Source organism: Monodelphis domestica, chromosome 5 (genome assembly GCF_027887165.1).
Source record: "Monodelphis domestica isolate mMonDom1 chromosome 5, mMonDom1.pri, whole genome shotgun sequence".
In the NCBI taxonomy this organism is placed as follows: domain Eukaryota; kingdom Metazoa; phylum Chordata; class Mammalia; order Didelphimorphia; family Didelphidae; genus Monodelphis; species Monodelphis domestica.
In genome coordinates this window covers 220,227,510-220,243,337 of record NC_077231.1, presented here as the reverse complement: position 1 = coordinate 220,243,337, position 15,828 = coordinate 220,227,510, and the positions used below count along the sequence as shown (strand labels likewise).

Genomic DNA, 15,828 nt, shown 5'->3' with positions numbered 1-15,828 from the left:
AACAGCAAGATGGGAAGCAGTTCCTTGGAAGGACAGCATGAATGGAAAGGCTGTTCCCCATGAGGACAGCATGGATAGAAAAGCTGTCCTCCAGAGGGCATCAGTTCTGAGGATTTTATACTCTTTACAACAGATACTATGTCATGGTGTGGACATGACTCTAGAGTGGTAAACCCTCAGGCATTTGGTGGGGTGGGGTGGTAATGGGGTCTGCCTGGAAGCATAAAGATTCCTTGGTTTTTAGGAAACAAACAGATATCTGAGATGTAGCCTGATAGGATAGATCAAAAAAGGACAATCTCAGGACCCTAGAGGGGTCATTGGGCGTTTTTAGGCTCAGAGTCATGAGGATGTATGGGAGCAGAAGAATTTCCCTGATAATAGTTTGCCTGGGTTTCTGGGGGTACAGTGTCCATGTCACATTCACCCTTGTGACTGTATCAATAACCAATTTCCTTCCAAGCATTTCTTTTCCCAATTATCTTCCCATACAATTCATCCTTAGATGGCAATTCTCTCTAACCATGCTCCAGATTTAAAATTACCTTCTGTTATTAACAATTATTTCTAGGCTCCATCATTCTTTCCTAACTTCTTCTGATACTACTTTGAGACTAAACATATCTCCAATTCTAGGCCTATACTGAACCTAGCACTTTTGAATCTCTGCTGCAGATTCTCAAATTTACATATTACTTTAGAGCTTCTTAACAAGGTGAAATGCTCCTATTTTAAACTTACCTACTTCAACTAAATTTGTCCTTTCTAGGTTCTCTACTTAAGTGACTTTGCTCAGGGGAAATAAAATGGCCAGTTTTATGACTGTTACAGAAATATTTCTAAAGTCAATGAAAGTTATCAAAAACAATACTTATCCGGGTTCAGTATCTTGGGGGATCCTTCCAATTTCTCCTAAATGTCTTCTTTAGGAATTCTTTAGATTCTAGACTGCAGGAAAATTTTGTCCTGGCTTTTGGCTCCTAAGAAACGTCTTGACATAAAGCTTAACTTTAATAGGTTTCAATCACTTCACCCACACTCCAGAACTGAGGTGGTAAAATACAAGGCATTCCTATAAATTTCTTAGGAGTTTCCCAGGTGGGAGCAGTCATGTGCCAATGATCATCAGAAATAATGCTCACAAACCATTAATTCTCTCCACTTAAAAAGGAAACTTAGTCATCAATATTCACTGGTCTTTTAAAACAAATCTATTGTAATGGTTGCACTCTGGAAATTTACCTTAAAAATTTCAAAAATCAGGTTAGTCCATGATTCTTTTACTTTTTCAAAAACTAAAATCATTTTTTCCCAAACATAAAAACTTGGGGTTACTAAGGAAAAGCTTAAAAATTACCTTTAACTGAATATCTCTACAATTCCCTTCTCTTTTTATTTATTTATTTTTTCTCTAATTTACTTTTGGCTCCAAATTTGCCTTTCTAATCTTAGCCTTGCCTCAAACTGTAGTGGGGTGCAGAGGTGCACTGCTGATGTTGGGAAGGACACCTTTTGCAAGAATGCAAGACTCAGAAACTTAACTTAGAACTAAAGAGAGATTTATTTGCAATGTTGAATTTTTGGCAAGCAAGACAGACTCAGTTCTGGGGTTTTAACATTCTTTTACAGCAATGAGGACTTGACTCTGGGGCAAGGGGATTGGGGAGGAGTTTTCCCTGAAGGCCTCGGAGTGGGTTGTCATGATTTGGAGGACAGATGGATGAGGGTTAGGGTTGTCCATTTCAAATCTATGGGTCTATCAAAGGAGGATAGTCTTCTCAAGGTCAGATGTTTAGGGTTGGGAGTCAGAGGGTGTAAGGGAACAAAGAAATTTCCCTGATAATAGTTTGTCTGAGTTTCTGGGGATACAATGCCCATGACAAAACCACTTTTGCCTAAGGCTAAGCCTTTCCTAGAGAGGGAATTTGTTGATCAATTAAAAATGTTCAGGGTTTGCTTACCAGTTAAAGCAATGCCTTTTCCCCAATATTTCTTGTCATTTATAACAATTCAATGACCAGTCAGATCTGTAGCTGAACATCCAAAAATTTATTTTACTCTAGAACTTACACACATGTGTTTCAGAAAAACCTTGCTATTTGAAAACAATTAACAGCTTGGCAAAAAAATGTGAAATTATAGCATTCAAATAACAACGTTAATACAAAGTTAATTGAATTCTGGCTGCTCTGGTCACTGACCCCTGGGAGTGCCAGTGTGCTAGATGGACCCCAGGGAACAAAAGATTCTGGGGAACCTATATACCATTTGGGGAATCCAGGGGTAGGGAAAGATGATTCACATTGTTATGGCTACAAGGAAAATGAGAGTGTTGAAACTACATTGACAGGTTATAATCAAGCTTGGGAGAGGAATCATAGAGGCTAGGGTGTAAGAGAAGGGGCATACTAAAAGATGGTTCTGGCCCAGGTGTGGTTCCCCTTGGGAAAGGTCCTGATACAATAGGGGAGACCACCTAAAACAAAGAGGGTCCTTAGCATATGCTTAGTCTCACCCCACTAGGATTGCCATTCCCCAGAGGGTCCCCACTCAGTCTGAAACTGCTAGCCTGAGATTCCCTTCAGGGTAGATTCCCATGGGAAAAGGGAACAAGGACAAACTGTGGGGTCTCCAACCTATAAGCTAGTCCTGAAACTTGGGGTTCATCAGATCCCACTAGGCCACAAGTTAGGGATTCCTAGATTCCATGTTGACAAGCTAAATAACTTGGGGTCTTATGTACCTTTGGGGGAATAAAGTACAACAAAGTTTAATTGATTGGGAAAGAGGAGTCCAGGCAGGGGCTGAACTTAACCTGTGAGAGGCCTCTGATACAATGAGAGAAACTTCTAAGACAAGGGAGTATTTGAGATTTGATTATATTTACTAATTCTATCCAAGTTGAGATCATTAGATACTTAAAGGTTTATTGTTCAGTCTAAGACAAGGGTCAGTCTGGGACTGCCCTTAAGGCAAGTTTCCTAGGGACAGGGGCAAACATGGGGGTTCCATCCACAGATGACATCCCTTAAGAAAAAAGATTAATGGAAGCAGATCAAGTGACTAGGAGGGCCAAGCAACAGGAACCAAGCAACCCCTTCTACCTATTTAAAGGTCTTAATAAAGTCTAATCACAAGGCAACTGATACAGGATGTCCCTTTTTGTTATAATTAAAAATTCATCTTTCAAAATTCACAAAACCATATTAGGTGTAAAAAATTAAATAGCTAGACTTTAAAATGAGGTGTTTTGTCTTTTGTTTTTGGTAAGTTTATATATAATATGTGTGTATATATATATACACATTATATAATTTATGTCTTTTAAGTTATTAAAGCTTAAAACTGCACTAAGCCTTTTGGAAACCGCAAAAGTTTTGTAGCATTATCTAACTAGAGCTGACAGGAATTTTAGAGCTCAGCTCCTTTCTACACAACCTCAGTCTTTAATAGGTGAGAAAATAAAATTAGGAGGTTGTGACTTGCCCATGCTCTCCTGGATTGTGATCTGCGGAGGCGGCGTTTGAATCCAGAGCCTCAACCTCTACAGTTGGAGCTCTTTTTTGAGTGGTTTCCTCATCAAAGTAGGGGTATGATCTGACTAAGGTTCCTTTTCATTCCGACAGACCAACACTTCCATAGCTACCATTCGGGGCTCCGTAACCTAGTTGGCTCCTCCCAGGTCACTTTCACGGTTGTACTCCTCCTCCTCCCCGCGCCCCACTCCGCCTTGCGCGCTCTCGCGCCCCGCCCAGGCCAGGAGGCGCAGCGCGCGCCCGGTCAGGAGACGAGGAGGCGGGGCCTTTGCTCCTCCTCCTAGTTATATTCCTCCTCTTTTTTTCCTAGCCGGCAGCTTTAGTGTGCGAGGCTCTGGAGGCTTGGCAGAGGAACGCCGAGCAGTCGATTGCCTTTGCTCTTAGCTATTTAATTGCTCTCTGCCTCGCCTGGTGGGTTGCTCTCCGCGCCGCTGTGTAAGTGGAACGCCGATCTCTGCGTGCGCGTGGACGGCGCTGCTGCGGCTGCTTCTGAGCGGGCGCGGGAGGGGGGAGGCGGGAGGCATAGGGTCTCTGCATCTGCTGCTCTTCCGCTCCCTTCTTTCCCTTGCCCCCTCCGAAGTCTTTTTTTAAAAGCTAGGGGTTTTTGCTAGGAGTGTTGAATGAAGTCGGGAAACCAATGTTTCCCCCTCTGTCCCCTTTCCTCCTCCCAGCCCCTTGATGCAACATGTGGGGGCTACTGTCCCGCTTCCTCCCCTTTCCAGTATGCGGCGCGTCCCGAGTCAGGTTATGCGCACTGCAGATCGCGCGTGAGCTGCTGTCCAGGCTAGCTATTCAGGATAAGATCTCGAGCTGCTCAGCCAAAGATGTAAAAGATGTTTAGCTGTTAAAAAGGGCCTACCGGAACCCTGCGCCCACCCTCAGGGTTTTTCCTTTTTAATTTTCAAAGAGAAATTCTAACCAATTACTTTCATTTTGTCTTATGTTTTTAAGGCAGAAGCTAATAATGGAGCATATCCTTTCCCCGCTGGAATGCCTGCTTCCCACTGGTACTGTGCTTGTTTCCCTATATTACAATATCATTGATTCCTCCCCAGACGTTTCCACGGGTACCCCATCGGACACTTGGGTTTGAGGTTTAGTGGACGTTTTATTCCCAATCATTGCAATAGTTTAGGAATAGATAGCAAAGTGAAATAACTGCTTGAAAGTATATTCCTGAAATATTTATACACAAGCCTCTATTGTGCACAGTGCAGCTTTTGAAAGGTTGTAACAAAATTTCTCATTCAGCCCACAGAAAGGTTTCACCAGAGTTCCTGAGAACTCAGGAGGCTACAGTCTCCTTGAAGAAGGGTCTTGTTTTAGTTTTTATGTTTAAAAATATCAGCAATGGGAAATGGCAATCTAATCTGGAGAGTTTTAGGAAAAATGGCAGAAGTTGCTGATTGAGTTTTGCCTTTTGAAACAGTATTTGGCATCATTTCAAGGATGCTTTAGAGTCAGCTTCAAAATCATCTATTAATATATGGAAAAAAATTCCAATGGCTGAATCCCTAGGCAAGAAATCTTATTTTATAAAACAAGCCACTATGCACTTACAGCAAGTAATTTTTATGGTTCCTTGCTCCTAATTCCAAAAAGCTTTGTTTGAAGTTTTTGGACAGACTTATTTGTTTTTGTAAACCATTTCAGCATCACAGTTCAGTTGTTTGTGAAAATTAGGGTACTTCACTTTGTAATGCTAAGAATTGTCAAGTCTACCAGCCAGACTGAGATTATCCTAGGTAACAGTTTGTTGCTGCTCAATATGCTTTATTTCTAAGCATTTTTTGTTTTCCTAAACATTTGAATTACTCTACTGTATTATCCATGATTTAAAGTAGCAAGTAGACATAGAACTGTCACAGTAAACAAAGCAAATACCTTTTCTGCCAGAATTCTCCTGAAATTTTTTTACTTCTTGATGTTTGCAGCTTAATGAATGTTAATTCTTGTTCATCAATCAGTTGACCTTTCTTGTGTCTGTTGTTCAATTTCTATTTTTCTGAGATTATTTTATAAATGTTTACATTTCCAAATTATGCTTTTTTGTAAGCATATTGAATTTTGGTAATCTTTTAGGTGACCAAAGTGCTTGATCAAAACTCATCTTTGAATATTTTCATCCAGTCAGTGATTTTTCAAGGAGTAATTGAACTTTCCGTCAATTTCACCAGCTTCAAGTCTGTGTTCCCAATTGGTCCTGGGAGAGTGCTGATGTATATTACTTAATCTTGGGGAAAAGATAAAATGTGTAAATGCAGAGAAGTTTCCTTTATAGTACAGTATAATGAATTTCTCTTGCTCATCTTATTTCTGATTGCTTAGGTATAGGGGGTTTTCCTAGGGGCAGATTGAAATTCTACAAGTTTTAGATTTTTAGCTGTGAATCTAGATGTGGAATAAGTTCTTGTCTTTATCCTTAAGTTAAACACCAAAACACCACTACAGAAATGGCACAGAACAATGAAAGGAATGAATTGAAAAAGGAGTTTTAGCTACTCCGACTTTGACCCTAAATCTGTAGATCATTTTACAGGCCCTTGGTAGTTTAAGATTTATCTAAATTACGTATGTGCTTAAAGTTTTATTGGAGGACCTTGAGGTAAGATTTGTCCTTGAGAATGGAACACTCTTAGACTTCCTGTGGGAGTAGAAGTGTCACATCTGCATGCTATTTCCTAGCTCTCAGGTTCTCAATTTTCTTGTCTATAGAGGACTTAGCTTGGGTTCTGGACTACTGACCTTGTATTGGTTATAGCTCAGGTATTTACATATTTGTTGAATGAGTGAGCACAGCCTCAGATATATTCCTTCTAGAGGCTAGCTAATTAGTAGATTTCTTATCTTTTAAAACTTCAGGGCTTGGATTGTTTGTTATGTTTGCTCTATCCCTTGTTATTCTCTTTTACCTATTTTGCATTATTTCTCCTATCTTGTCATATCTGAAGCAATACATGGCTCCTTGCTCTCCTTTTTTAGTCTTTCCTGATAATAGCTATTAGGAAATCAACAACAAAACTGAACACTTGGAAAGTTATAAAGTACTAGATATCTTAAAAGTCATTCATTAGTAGTTGGAATCTGTGATATTCTAGGAATCTTAATAGATTTGATCTTAGCTTTTGTCTTTTTGGATCATCTTTCCAGGTTTTTTTATTGTCTTTCAAATCAAACCTACCTAAGTTCTCTCTTCCCCTCCTTGCCAAATTGATGCTTATTGTCTTTCCTTATTCTGAATAAACTCCCTCATGCAAAGGCACAGAACTTGGAAATTTAAGGGAATTCAGGTGTTATTGATGGGTAGTCTGTGGTAGAAGATGGATTTAGGGGTTATTTACTTTTCAAAGGAAAATAAAAAGACTTTTGGACTAATACCTCATTTTTGCTTTATGTGAAAAAAAAATCATCTTCTTTCAGTCCCTGGTTGAGAGTTAATGGAATAACCATTATCAGCTAAGGCTTCCTTTTTCCTGCTGGAAAAACTCAGGTCTGATTTTACCTTTTTTTAAAATTTACTTTGAATTAAAAGAACAAAGAATAAATTACCCATCAGATTTATGGATAAGGAAATAGTGCATGACCGAACAAGACACTGAAAAGATCACAGAAAGTAAAATGGAAATTTTTTTATTAGTTATTATTATAAAATCTTTGCACAAACAAACCAATGTAGTTAAAATTAGAAGAGAAGCATATTAGTGTGGCAATAATCATTTAGTTGAGTTTCTCTGATAAAAGTACCATTTCTTTTTTTAAACCCTTACCTTCTGTCTTGGAGTCAATCCAAGGCAGAAGAGTGGTAAGGGCTAGGCAATGGGGGTTAAGTGACTTGCCCAGGGTCACACAGCTGGGAAGTGTCTGAGGCCAGATTTGAACCTTGGACCTCCCGTCTCTAGGTCTGACTTTTCAATCCGCTGAGCTACCCAGCTGCCCCTGAATTTACTTTTGTTGTCATGACTTGCCTTATCTAGTAACTCCCTTACTCAAAATCTATATGCTATGTAGTCAGTCTAGCTACCAGGAAAAGTCCTGTAAACCAACATAATTGTTCCCTTGCCCTTACGAATGCTATAAACCCAATAAGGAGCAAACATTGAGGCATAACAGTGAAGTCTAGCAATTTACCTTTTTGGAAAAGGACATCATCACCATTATTAGCAGTGGCTTGAAAGGCAAAGAAAAGTTGAATAAGTAAGTCAAGAAATTTTATAGCAGTATATGAATTACAACATGACTAGTTCAGTCCATTATAGGCATTATATACTTCCTTTGTGCTCAATACTGTGTAAGGATATAGAGAAATAGAAGGCCTGTTTCTGGCCATCAAGGAACTTATAATCCATTTTAGGAAATTAAATTGACATACAGAGAACAATAGTGAATATTATATATTTATGTATTTATTATGTTATCTATATAAATATATATATATTTTTTTCTTATATTTAAATGTCAAGCTTTGTGATATGGAGCTCAACAGCTTTTCTAGTTGAGCAATGGGTGCCCTTTGTAAGTAGAAAAATTCAAAGAAGGGTTCATGAAGGAGGTAAGACTTGAGTGGGGCTTGGGTAAATGGGTAAGATTTATATAGAAGAAAGGAAAAAGTAGGTTCATAAGGATGTGAGATAAGGTACAAAGAATAACAGCAGCTGACACTGATAGCATTAAGAGTACTCTTCTTCCATTATCTGAGCCTGGCATTTTCTAGTGAAAAATGATGCTTCTACCCTCTTACCCTATAGGAGAGGGGATGTGTTAAAATTAGGGGAAATAAGTTTAGATAGATAGGGTAGGACTGAAAAGAGGCCTTAAAAGCAAGGCTGAGATGTTCTGATTAGCTATGATAGGAAATAGCCATTGGTTTAGAAAAGTCTGGTTCTGTGGAGGGTCCAAGAGTCTAGGTTCAAATTCTAGTTTACTTATTACAATTGTTAAACAGGGTAGATTTGACCCTAGTTTCTCATCTGCAAATGAAGGGATTAGACAAGATATACTCCCAAGATCCCTTTCACCTTTACATTTATGTTCCTGTGAGTAGAAGAGTAATTATGTTTTAGGACAGATGGAATTTGCCAGTCACTGCTAAGCAAGCATTTTCAGAAAATTCTTATTTGATCTTTCCAACAATCCTGGAAAATAATTGCTATAATTATCCTCATTTTATTTAAGAAAACTGGGGGAAGAATAAAGGGTAAAGAGATTGACTTAGCAATATAATACCCTTTTTAACAACAATTTGTTTACTACCTGTTTTCTATACTCCATTCAGTCTTTCCTTTAGATTAAGTCAAATAGAAGTTTAAGTACTTCTGGCTGAGTGAGTGAATGAATGAAAAATTATGAAGTCCTCACTATATAAGCACTGTATTAAGTGGTGAGGATTCAGATAGAAAAGGAAGGCATGAGGCACCTTTGTGGCACAGAGCCAGGCCTATAATCGGAAGGACCTGGGTTCAAATGTGACTTTACCTTGCTCTGTGACCCTGGGCAAGTCACTTAACCCTGTACTCCCAGTCTTTTCCCTTCTGTCTTAGAGTTGTTATTAAGACAGAAAGTAAGGGTTTTTAAGAAAAAGAAAGGCAAGGCATTCTGCTGAAGGAAGCTATACTCAAACAAAACTGGGTTGGGGGGAGCAAAACCTACAAAAGGGGTCAGCTGCCTTGGTCTTAGGCCAATAACAAGGGCCAAGACTCCTGAGCGAACTTCATCCAGTTAGATGGCAGTGTTTGGGATTCTACATCTAGACTGTAGGAAGGGCAGAGAAAAATGCGCCTTTGTCTTACTAGAAGTATTGTAGTTACTGCCTTGCCCAATTCATCCCAGTGCCCCCTTATACAGTGAAGGAAGGGAGGAAGGGGAAGGACTTGGGGGACCTGGCTCATAACCATTGGAAAATGGCAAGTGGGACAGAGAGAGGAGTGGAGATTCTGTGTTTTTTTTTTCCCTCAGAAGGACTTGGACTTGGCTCATAACCATTGGAAAATGGCAAGTGGGACTGAGATTTTGAGGGAGTGGGGATTCTGGGTTCAAGTGAGGGGGTTGTTGTTTAGTTGTTTCATTCCTGCCTGACTCTGTGACCCCATTTGGAGTTTTCTTGGCAAAGATACTTAGAATGGTTTGCCCTTTCCTTCACCTCATTTCACAGAGGAGGAAACTGAGGCAAACAAACTTAAGTGACTTGCAAAGTCTTTGAGGCCAAATTTTCACTCAGAAAGATGAATCTTTATGACTCAGTACTAGCTTTCCAGCAGAGTGAGGATGATGTGGTTATTTTTTCTGGTCAGGATGGAGAATGCTGAGGGAGAAGGGTCCCTGCATTTCTCTCCCCTCTGCTTGTTGGTACCCAGTACCTGCTGGGGTCTGGACAGCCAGGATCAGGTGAGAGGATTTTATCAGTCCTTTATACCTTAGTGTGACTAGGACATAGGGGGAAACTGGAGATAGAAATTAGTTTGTGAAGTGCAACATAACCTTCACTAAGATGGGAGTGGAAGTATAGAATATTTCCTTTGAAATTCTGAAATTACAGGGAAAAAATGCATTGACTAAGTCTACAGGGTATATAGCATTATGTGTTCTAACTCACCACCTCTTTAGCGAGAGGGAGGAATGCTTCATTATTAGTCTTCTAGAGCCAAGATGTTCATTACATTCTGATGTCTGTTGGTGTTGTTTTCCTTTAAATTATTGTGGTTGTGTATATTCTCTCTCTCTTTTTTTAAACATTGTTTTATTTGGTCATTTCCAAACATTATTCATTGGAAACAAAGATCATTTTCTTTTCTTACCTCCCCCGCTCCCTCCACCACTCCCATAGCCGACGCACGATTTCACTGGGTATCACATGTGTTCTTGATTCCAACCCATTTTCATGTTGTTGGTAGTCTCTCCTCAGTCATATCCCCTCCACCCCTGCAGTCAAGCAGTTGCTTTTCCTCGGTGTTTTTTGTGTATATTCTCTTGATTCCGCTCTTCTTCTCTGAGATCACACAGGTCTCTCCAATTTTCTATAAATTCCTCCATAGCCACTCATTTCTTATAATGCATTCATACGCCATAATTTATTCAGATATTTCCCAATTGATGGACATCCATCTTTTTCCTTTTTTTTGTTTTCTATTTTTTTTTTAGCTACTACAGAAAGTCTTGGTTTTATTGTAGTGGAATATATTGGTACTGTCTCCTTAGGAGCTTAAAGGAGAATTGTGTAATAAGTGTGAACCATTAATGGTTAAGTGTTAATTGGTAATGTATAAACATGAATCTCCTCTCCTTGGGATCCTTTGGAACAGAACATGACAGGAGAACTTAGGACATTCCTAAAAGAGTCAGAATACAGTCAGAAGGTTACAATAATACTGCTTTTGGTTAAGGTTTTCTTGGAGATCTGTAAAGCAAAGAGTATTATTTTATTCTTAGAATGATATAAGGGTTAAATGGAGCCAAGAGTAGGTTTATGAATGTAAAATAGAGAACTGAGTAATTTAATCAAAGAAGTACTTGAACCAGTATGTCACCATTGCTTTTTAAGTATAGTGTCTAAAATCATGTTAGCTTGGATTTTTTTTTCCTGTAAGCAGCCAGTGCAATATTAAACCTGTCAGTGCTAGACATTGTTAGTTAACCTTTCCTAGGTTGTTCCTAGAGTGGATTTTACCCTCAGGAACCTTTCTATCTATCTTCCTATGATAGCCTAAAAGGTTAAAACCCTTGTTCAATGTGGATGATACTAGGATATTGTTTTCCCCAGTTTTCTAATTTGCAGGGCAAACCTCAGGGCAGGAGCTTTTATTATTCTATATATCATCTTTCCCCATTTAGTATGAGACCATAGGAATGATATGTACTTGAGAACTACTTTTGAACTTGAATTTCTGCTATATTCAAGAAAGCTATTGGGCAGTACTTCCCTCAGACCTGTTAATTTTCAAGTGTTGAGAAGAAAATACTTTTTATTAGTCCAATAAGGGGGAGAAGGAGAAGCCTGTGTGCTTACTGGTGTAAACAATTTAGGAACAATTTGTATCCACCCTCCAATCAGTGAATTATTCAAATATCTTTGAAGACAATATATTATCTTTCGGTTCCTTGTCTGAGAGATCTAGTAAAGTCTTTAATCATCCCTGTGGTAACTGGGGCCCATTGTTAGGTTTGTTTTTAAAAATTAGGCTGTAGACCCAAAGATTTGTGGTTTTTCTAATCCATTATAGATATTGCTATCCTAATAGAAAGTCAAACTTTGTTCTGTGGCTGACATCCCTTTTTCCATTTCAGAAATGCATTATTGTTTTATATAGATTCATAGAATATCAGCATTAGAAGGGATCTCAAGAGGTCATCTAATCCAACTCTTAACTTGAGGTTCTTCTGGACACTAATTCAGCCTTTCCTTGATATCTTTCATTGCTGGGGAAATTTATTGCCCTTTACTCAAAGGTCACTCTATCTACTTTTGTTGTTAGAATGTAAGCTTTCTGAGGATAGAACCTTATAAAATTTTGTATTTCTTTTTGTTGTTTTTTTTTTGTTTTATTATTATTTTTTTAGTTGTATTTAATTAGTCAATTTAGAACATTATTCCTTGGTTACAAGACTCATATTCTTTCTCTCAGCTCTCCCCACCCCCTTCTGTAACCGACTTGCAATTCCATTGGGTTTCATATGTGTCTTTAAAATTTTGTATTTCTATTCCCAGTGCCTACCATAATGTTTGGCTCATGGTAAGTGTTTAATAAATTTACTGGTTTTTTTGAAGTTTTTATATTGAAAATTCTTCATCTTGTGAAACCTACTTTCCTATATCTTCTACTATTGATTGAATTTCTGTTCTCCATGTCAATGTAGAACAAAAATGTGAGCTACTCTGTATATGACACTGAAACCTATTAAGACAGCAGTCATGATCACTTCCTTGTCCCCAGTTTTTTCTTCTCCAAGTTAAGCATTTTCAAACTGGTTCTTTTAAAGCAGATATGGTTTCTAATACTCCTATTGGAACTCCTGTTAGCTTAGTCTCCTTTGTGGATACTCTGTAACTTCTCAGCATTTCTTCTAAAATATGGTGCCTAGAATAGGAAAAGGTGTTCCATTTTGGTCTCACCTGGGCAGTGTGCTAGAGAATTACTCCTTCACTTTTGTAAGATCTCATTAGTTGTTTTGACTGTCACATATTACCATACTGATTTAAGTTAAAATTATGTTCTACTAAAACCCTTTCTTAGGCCCTTATAACATGATTGACTCTTGAGTTCCATTCTGTACTTCTGTAGGTAATTTAAAAGACAAAAAAAAAATCCTTTTTGATGGACTTCACATTTGTGTTTATTAAATTTTTAATCTATTATATCTCTAGAGATCTTCTTCATATTGGTTAAGGGACTTGCCCAGGGTCACATAGCCAGTATGTGCCAAGGGCAGAAATGGATCTCAGGTTTTCCTGGCTCTGAGGCTGGCTTAATAGTCATACTACCTCTCTGGGGATACCAAAAACAAAAATTAAATAATACCTGTTCTGAAATAGCTTTCATTCTATCAGAGGAAATAACATATACACAGTTAAATATATTTAAAATATACATCGAGTAAAAATTTCTTGGTGTGTGGCACAAGTGGTTGAGAGTGTGAAAAAAGTCTTTATATGGAAATAAAGATTTGAACTGAATTTTGAAGGAAGCTTGGGATTCGGGAGAGGAAGAGGGGAAGAGGCACAGAGAGAGGAGAGTCTGTACAAAGATGCAATTTTGGGATGAAGGAGCAGCAAGAAGGATGAAATGGCTGGAACCAGGTTGTGAAGGACTTTAAATACCAAAGAGAGAACTTGACTGTTTCTTCTAGAAGCCTTAGAGGGACACCGGAGATCTTTAGCAGGGGAATGACATGGTCATATCTTTGTCTTAGGAATATCACTTTCACAGTTCTATGGAGCATAGATCAGAGAAAGGAGAGGCTTGAGGCAGATGGTCTTTTAAGATCTCCAGTTCATAAAATCTTAGAATTCTATGATTGTGGCAAAAGTTACGATAGCTTTTCCTTTTCTCATGAAACCTTTTTATTAGCTAGAATATGGAGAGAAGGAAGAATATCAAGAGTATTGAAAATAAGTAGATAGAGATCACTTAAGGTCAATTGTAGAATATAAAGCTGATATGTATATGGCCTTCTTTGGTTTCAGTCACTGTTCTCAACTCTAATTGCTTCCTTTACATATTTTACCCTCTTCCATTTCCTTTAAAGTCTGGTTCATTAAGGTTCTGCCCAATGGCCTTCATCTAGTCTGTCTTCAATCTTTTCTTCTTTTATTTCTAGGGCTTCAACTTGTAAATCATTCAGTCCAATGCCAATATCTTTGCTGAACACTAAACACACTTTTTCTGAACTCTAGATCTACATCTTCAACTGGCTATGGTTTGTTATCTCTTGTGGCTTCATTTCTTTCCCTTAGCCAATTTTCAGCTAATGGTTGGTCATTTCAGTAATGGGCTCTCATAAGTTTCTGAATCCCTCATCCTTGAATTTTCTCCATCCCTGCTAAATTCCCTGCCTTGGGTGACGAATCTCACCATTTACTTGTTCCTCTTCTTCTTTTTTTTTCCCCCACAATTAAAAAATTTTTTTTTCTGTTCTATGTAGAAATACCTTTTGACAATTGTTTTGTGCCATTTTTATATTCATATTTTCTACTTTTCTACTCCCCCAAGGCAGTAAATAGTCTGATATCGATTATACCCATACTTGCCTGTAATACAGATTTCCATGTTGCTCATGTCATGATAAATATACATATCACACATATAAAAGAAATTTCTTGAAGGAAATATAGTGGAAGATGGCATGCTTTGATTTGCTTCTGACTCCAACAGTTCATAGCATTTTCAACATGAGTCCCTTATGATTTTCTTGGAGGCTTACTTTGTTGAAAATGGTTTAGTCCTTTACAACTGATTATCTTATAATATTTCTGTTACTGTTTACATTGTTCTAGATCTGTTCACTTCACTATGTATTAATTCAGATAAGTCTTTCCAGGTTTTTCTGAATTCCTGTTCATTGTTCCTTATGGTGCAATAGAATTCCATAAAAGCCATATGCCACAACTTGTTCATCCATTCCCCAAGTGTTGGACAACCCCTCAATTTCCAATTCTTTGCCACTGCAAAACATTGACTTCTCTTCTTGACCAACCATGTCCTGCTGTAGGAAATAATAAAACTGTCCTTATTGGTCCCACTACAAATCTGTGTAACTCGGAGCCTTCTGCATAGTGATATGTCTTGGGGACTTTTTCACATTTCTCTCAAGGAGGCCTCCTCTAACCTTTTTTTTAGGTCCTTTTTAACAGATTACTTCACCTCCTACTTCACTTAGAGATTAAACTTTTCCACATCTCAGAACCCATCCCTGTCCTTATCTGTTTCTTTCCTCTGGTCTCTGAAGATGAGGTTTCCTACTCCAAGCCAGGAGTCCCTGGCCACCTGTGCCAGGTCTTAGCTCCTTTTTCTTTTCTCAATGTACTCCTCTCTCCAGAGCCCTCGCTTTGTATTTCTAGTTATTTGTTGAAATACTCTTCCAAATTTGTGGCTGTAGTTTAAAGTGGTTAAAATATGGTAGCTCAGTAGTATTGAGGAAAGAGAATGTTTTAGATTGTTTCTAGCCATTGTGGTTGACTTCAAGGAGGACAAGCTGTGCTTGGAGTATCCCAGGGTGCCACTGTCAGCATCATAATAGACAAGACTGACTAGGAAGATAACAGGTTGTTTCTTTTTTTAAGGTGTGTTTGAATCATGACATATCTTAGGATTTGTAGCCTGAGGAATATGGGTTTTTATCAGAGTATTGGATTTCATAGGGCAGGAAGCCACAGGGTTGACGCTTATGTTTCTGGAGGTCTGTAGCATGGTCTGATTTTTCTTTGCACAATACCTATCTCTGTCTGTCAGGTCAATCTCAGCACGTTTTGTGGACAGGCCTTCCAGATCTCTTCTCAGTAATCTCTACCCATATAACAATTATCTCCCATTTTACTTCTCAGTGGCTCTGAGTATTAGCAACACCTTTTAAATTCTAGATGAATGAGCCTTTGTGGATATTGGCTACAAAATCTCATGTAAGTTCTCTTGTCCCTGGGCAATGGAATGGAAAAGCACTTGCTAAATATTACTGTTGCTAAGCAATAAGGATACAAGTAGAAAATTGCTTTTATGGAACTCATTCTAATTTGGTAGAGCCTATATACATGAGAGAGTTCATTGATAGGTCAGATGGAAAAGCTGTGGTGGTCCTTGGGTGCTGC

General features: G+C 38.4%; 1 protein-coding gene across 4 annotated transcripts in view; it reads left to right on the top strand.

Annotated features, from left to right (window-relative positions):
• The first annotated feature begins 3,762 nt into the window (after nucleotides 1–3,762).
• Nucleotides 3,763–15,828, top strand: part of TPK1 (thiamin pyrophosphokinase 1) — a 437,448-nt gene continuing 425,382 nt past the window's right edge. Inside the window, exons 1-2 of one of the 4 annotated variants that reach the window (XM_016426210.2) lie at nucleotides 3,763–3,971; nucleotides 4,488–4,543. In XM_016426210.2, coding sequence (XP_016281696.1) covers nucleotides 4,501–4,543 — 43 coding nt within the window. In that variant the 5' untranslated portion in view covers nucleotides 3,763–3,971; nucleotides 4,488–4,500. Of the gene's footprint in view, nucleotides 3,972–4,046; nucleotides 4,363–4,487; nucleotides 4,544–15,828 lie in introns of those variants that run through there. The other 3 variants (XM_056799835.1, XM_056799836.1, XM_007504513.3) reach the window with 3 other exon arrangements.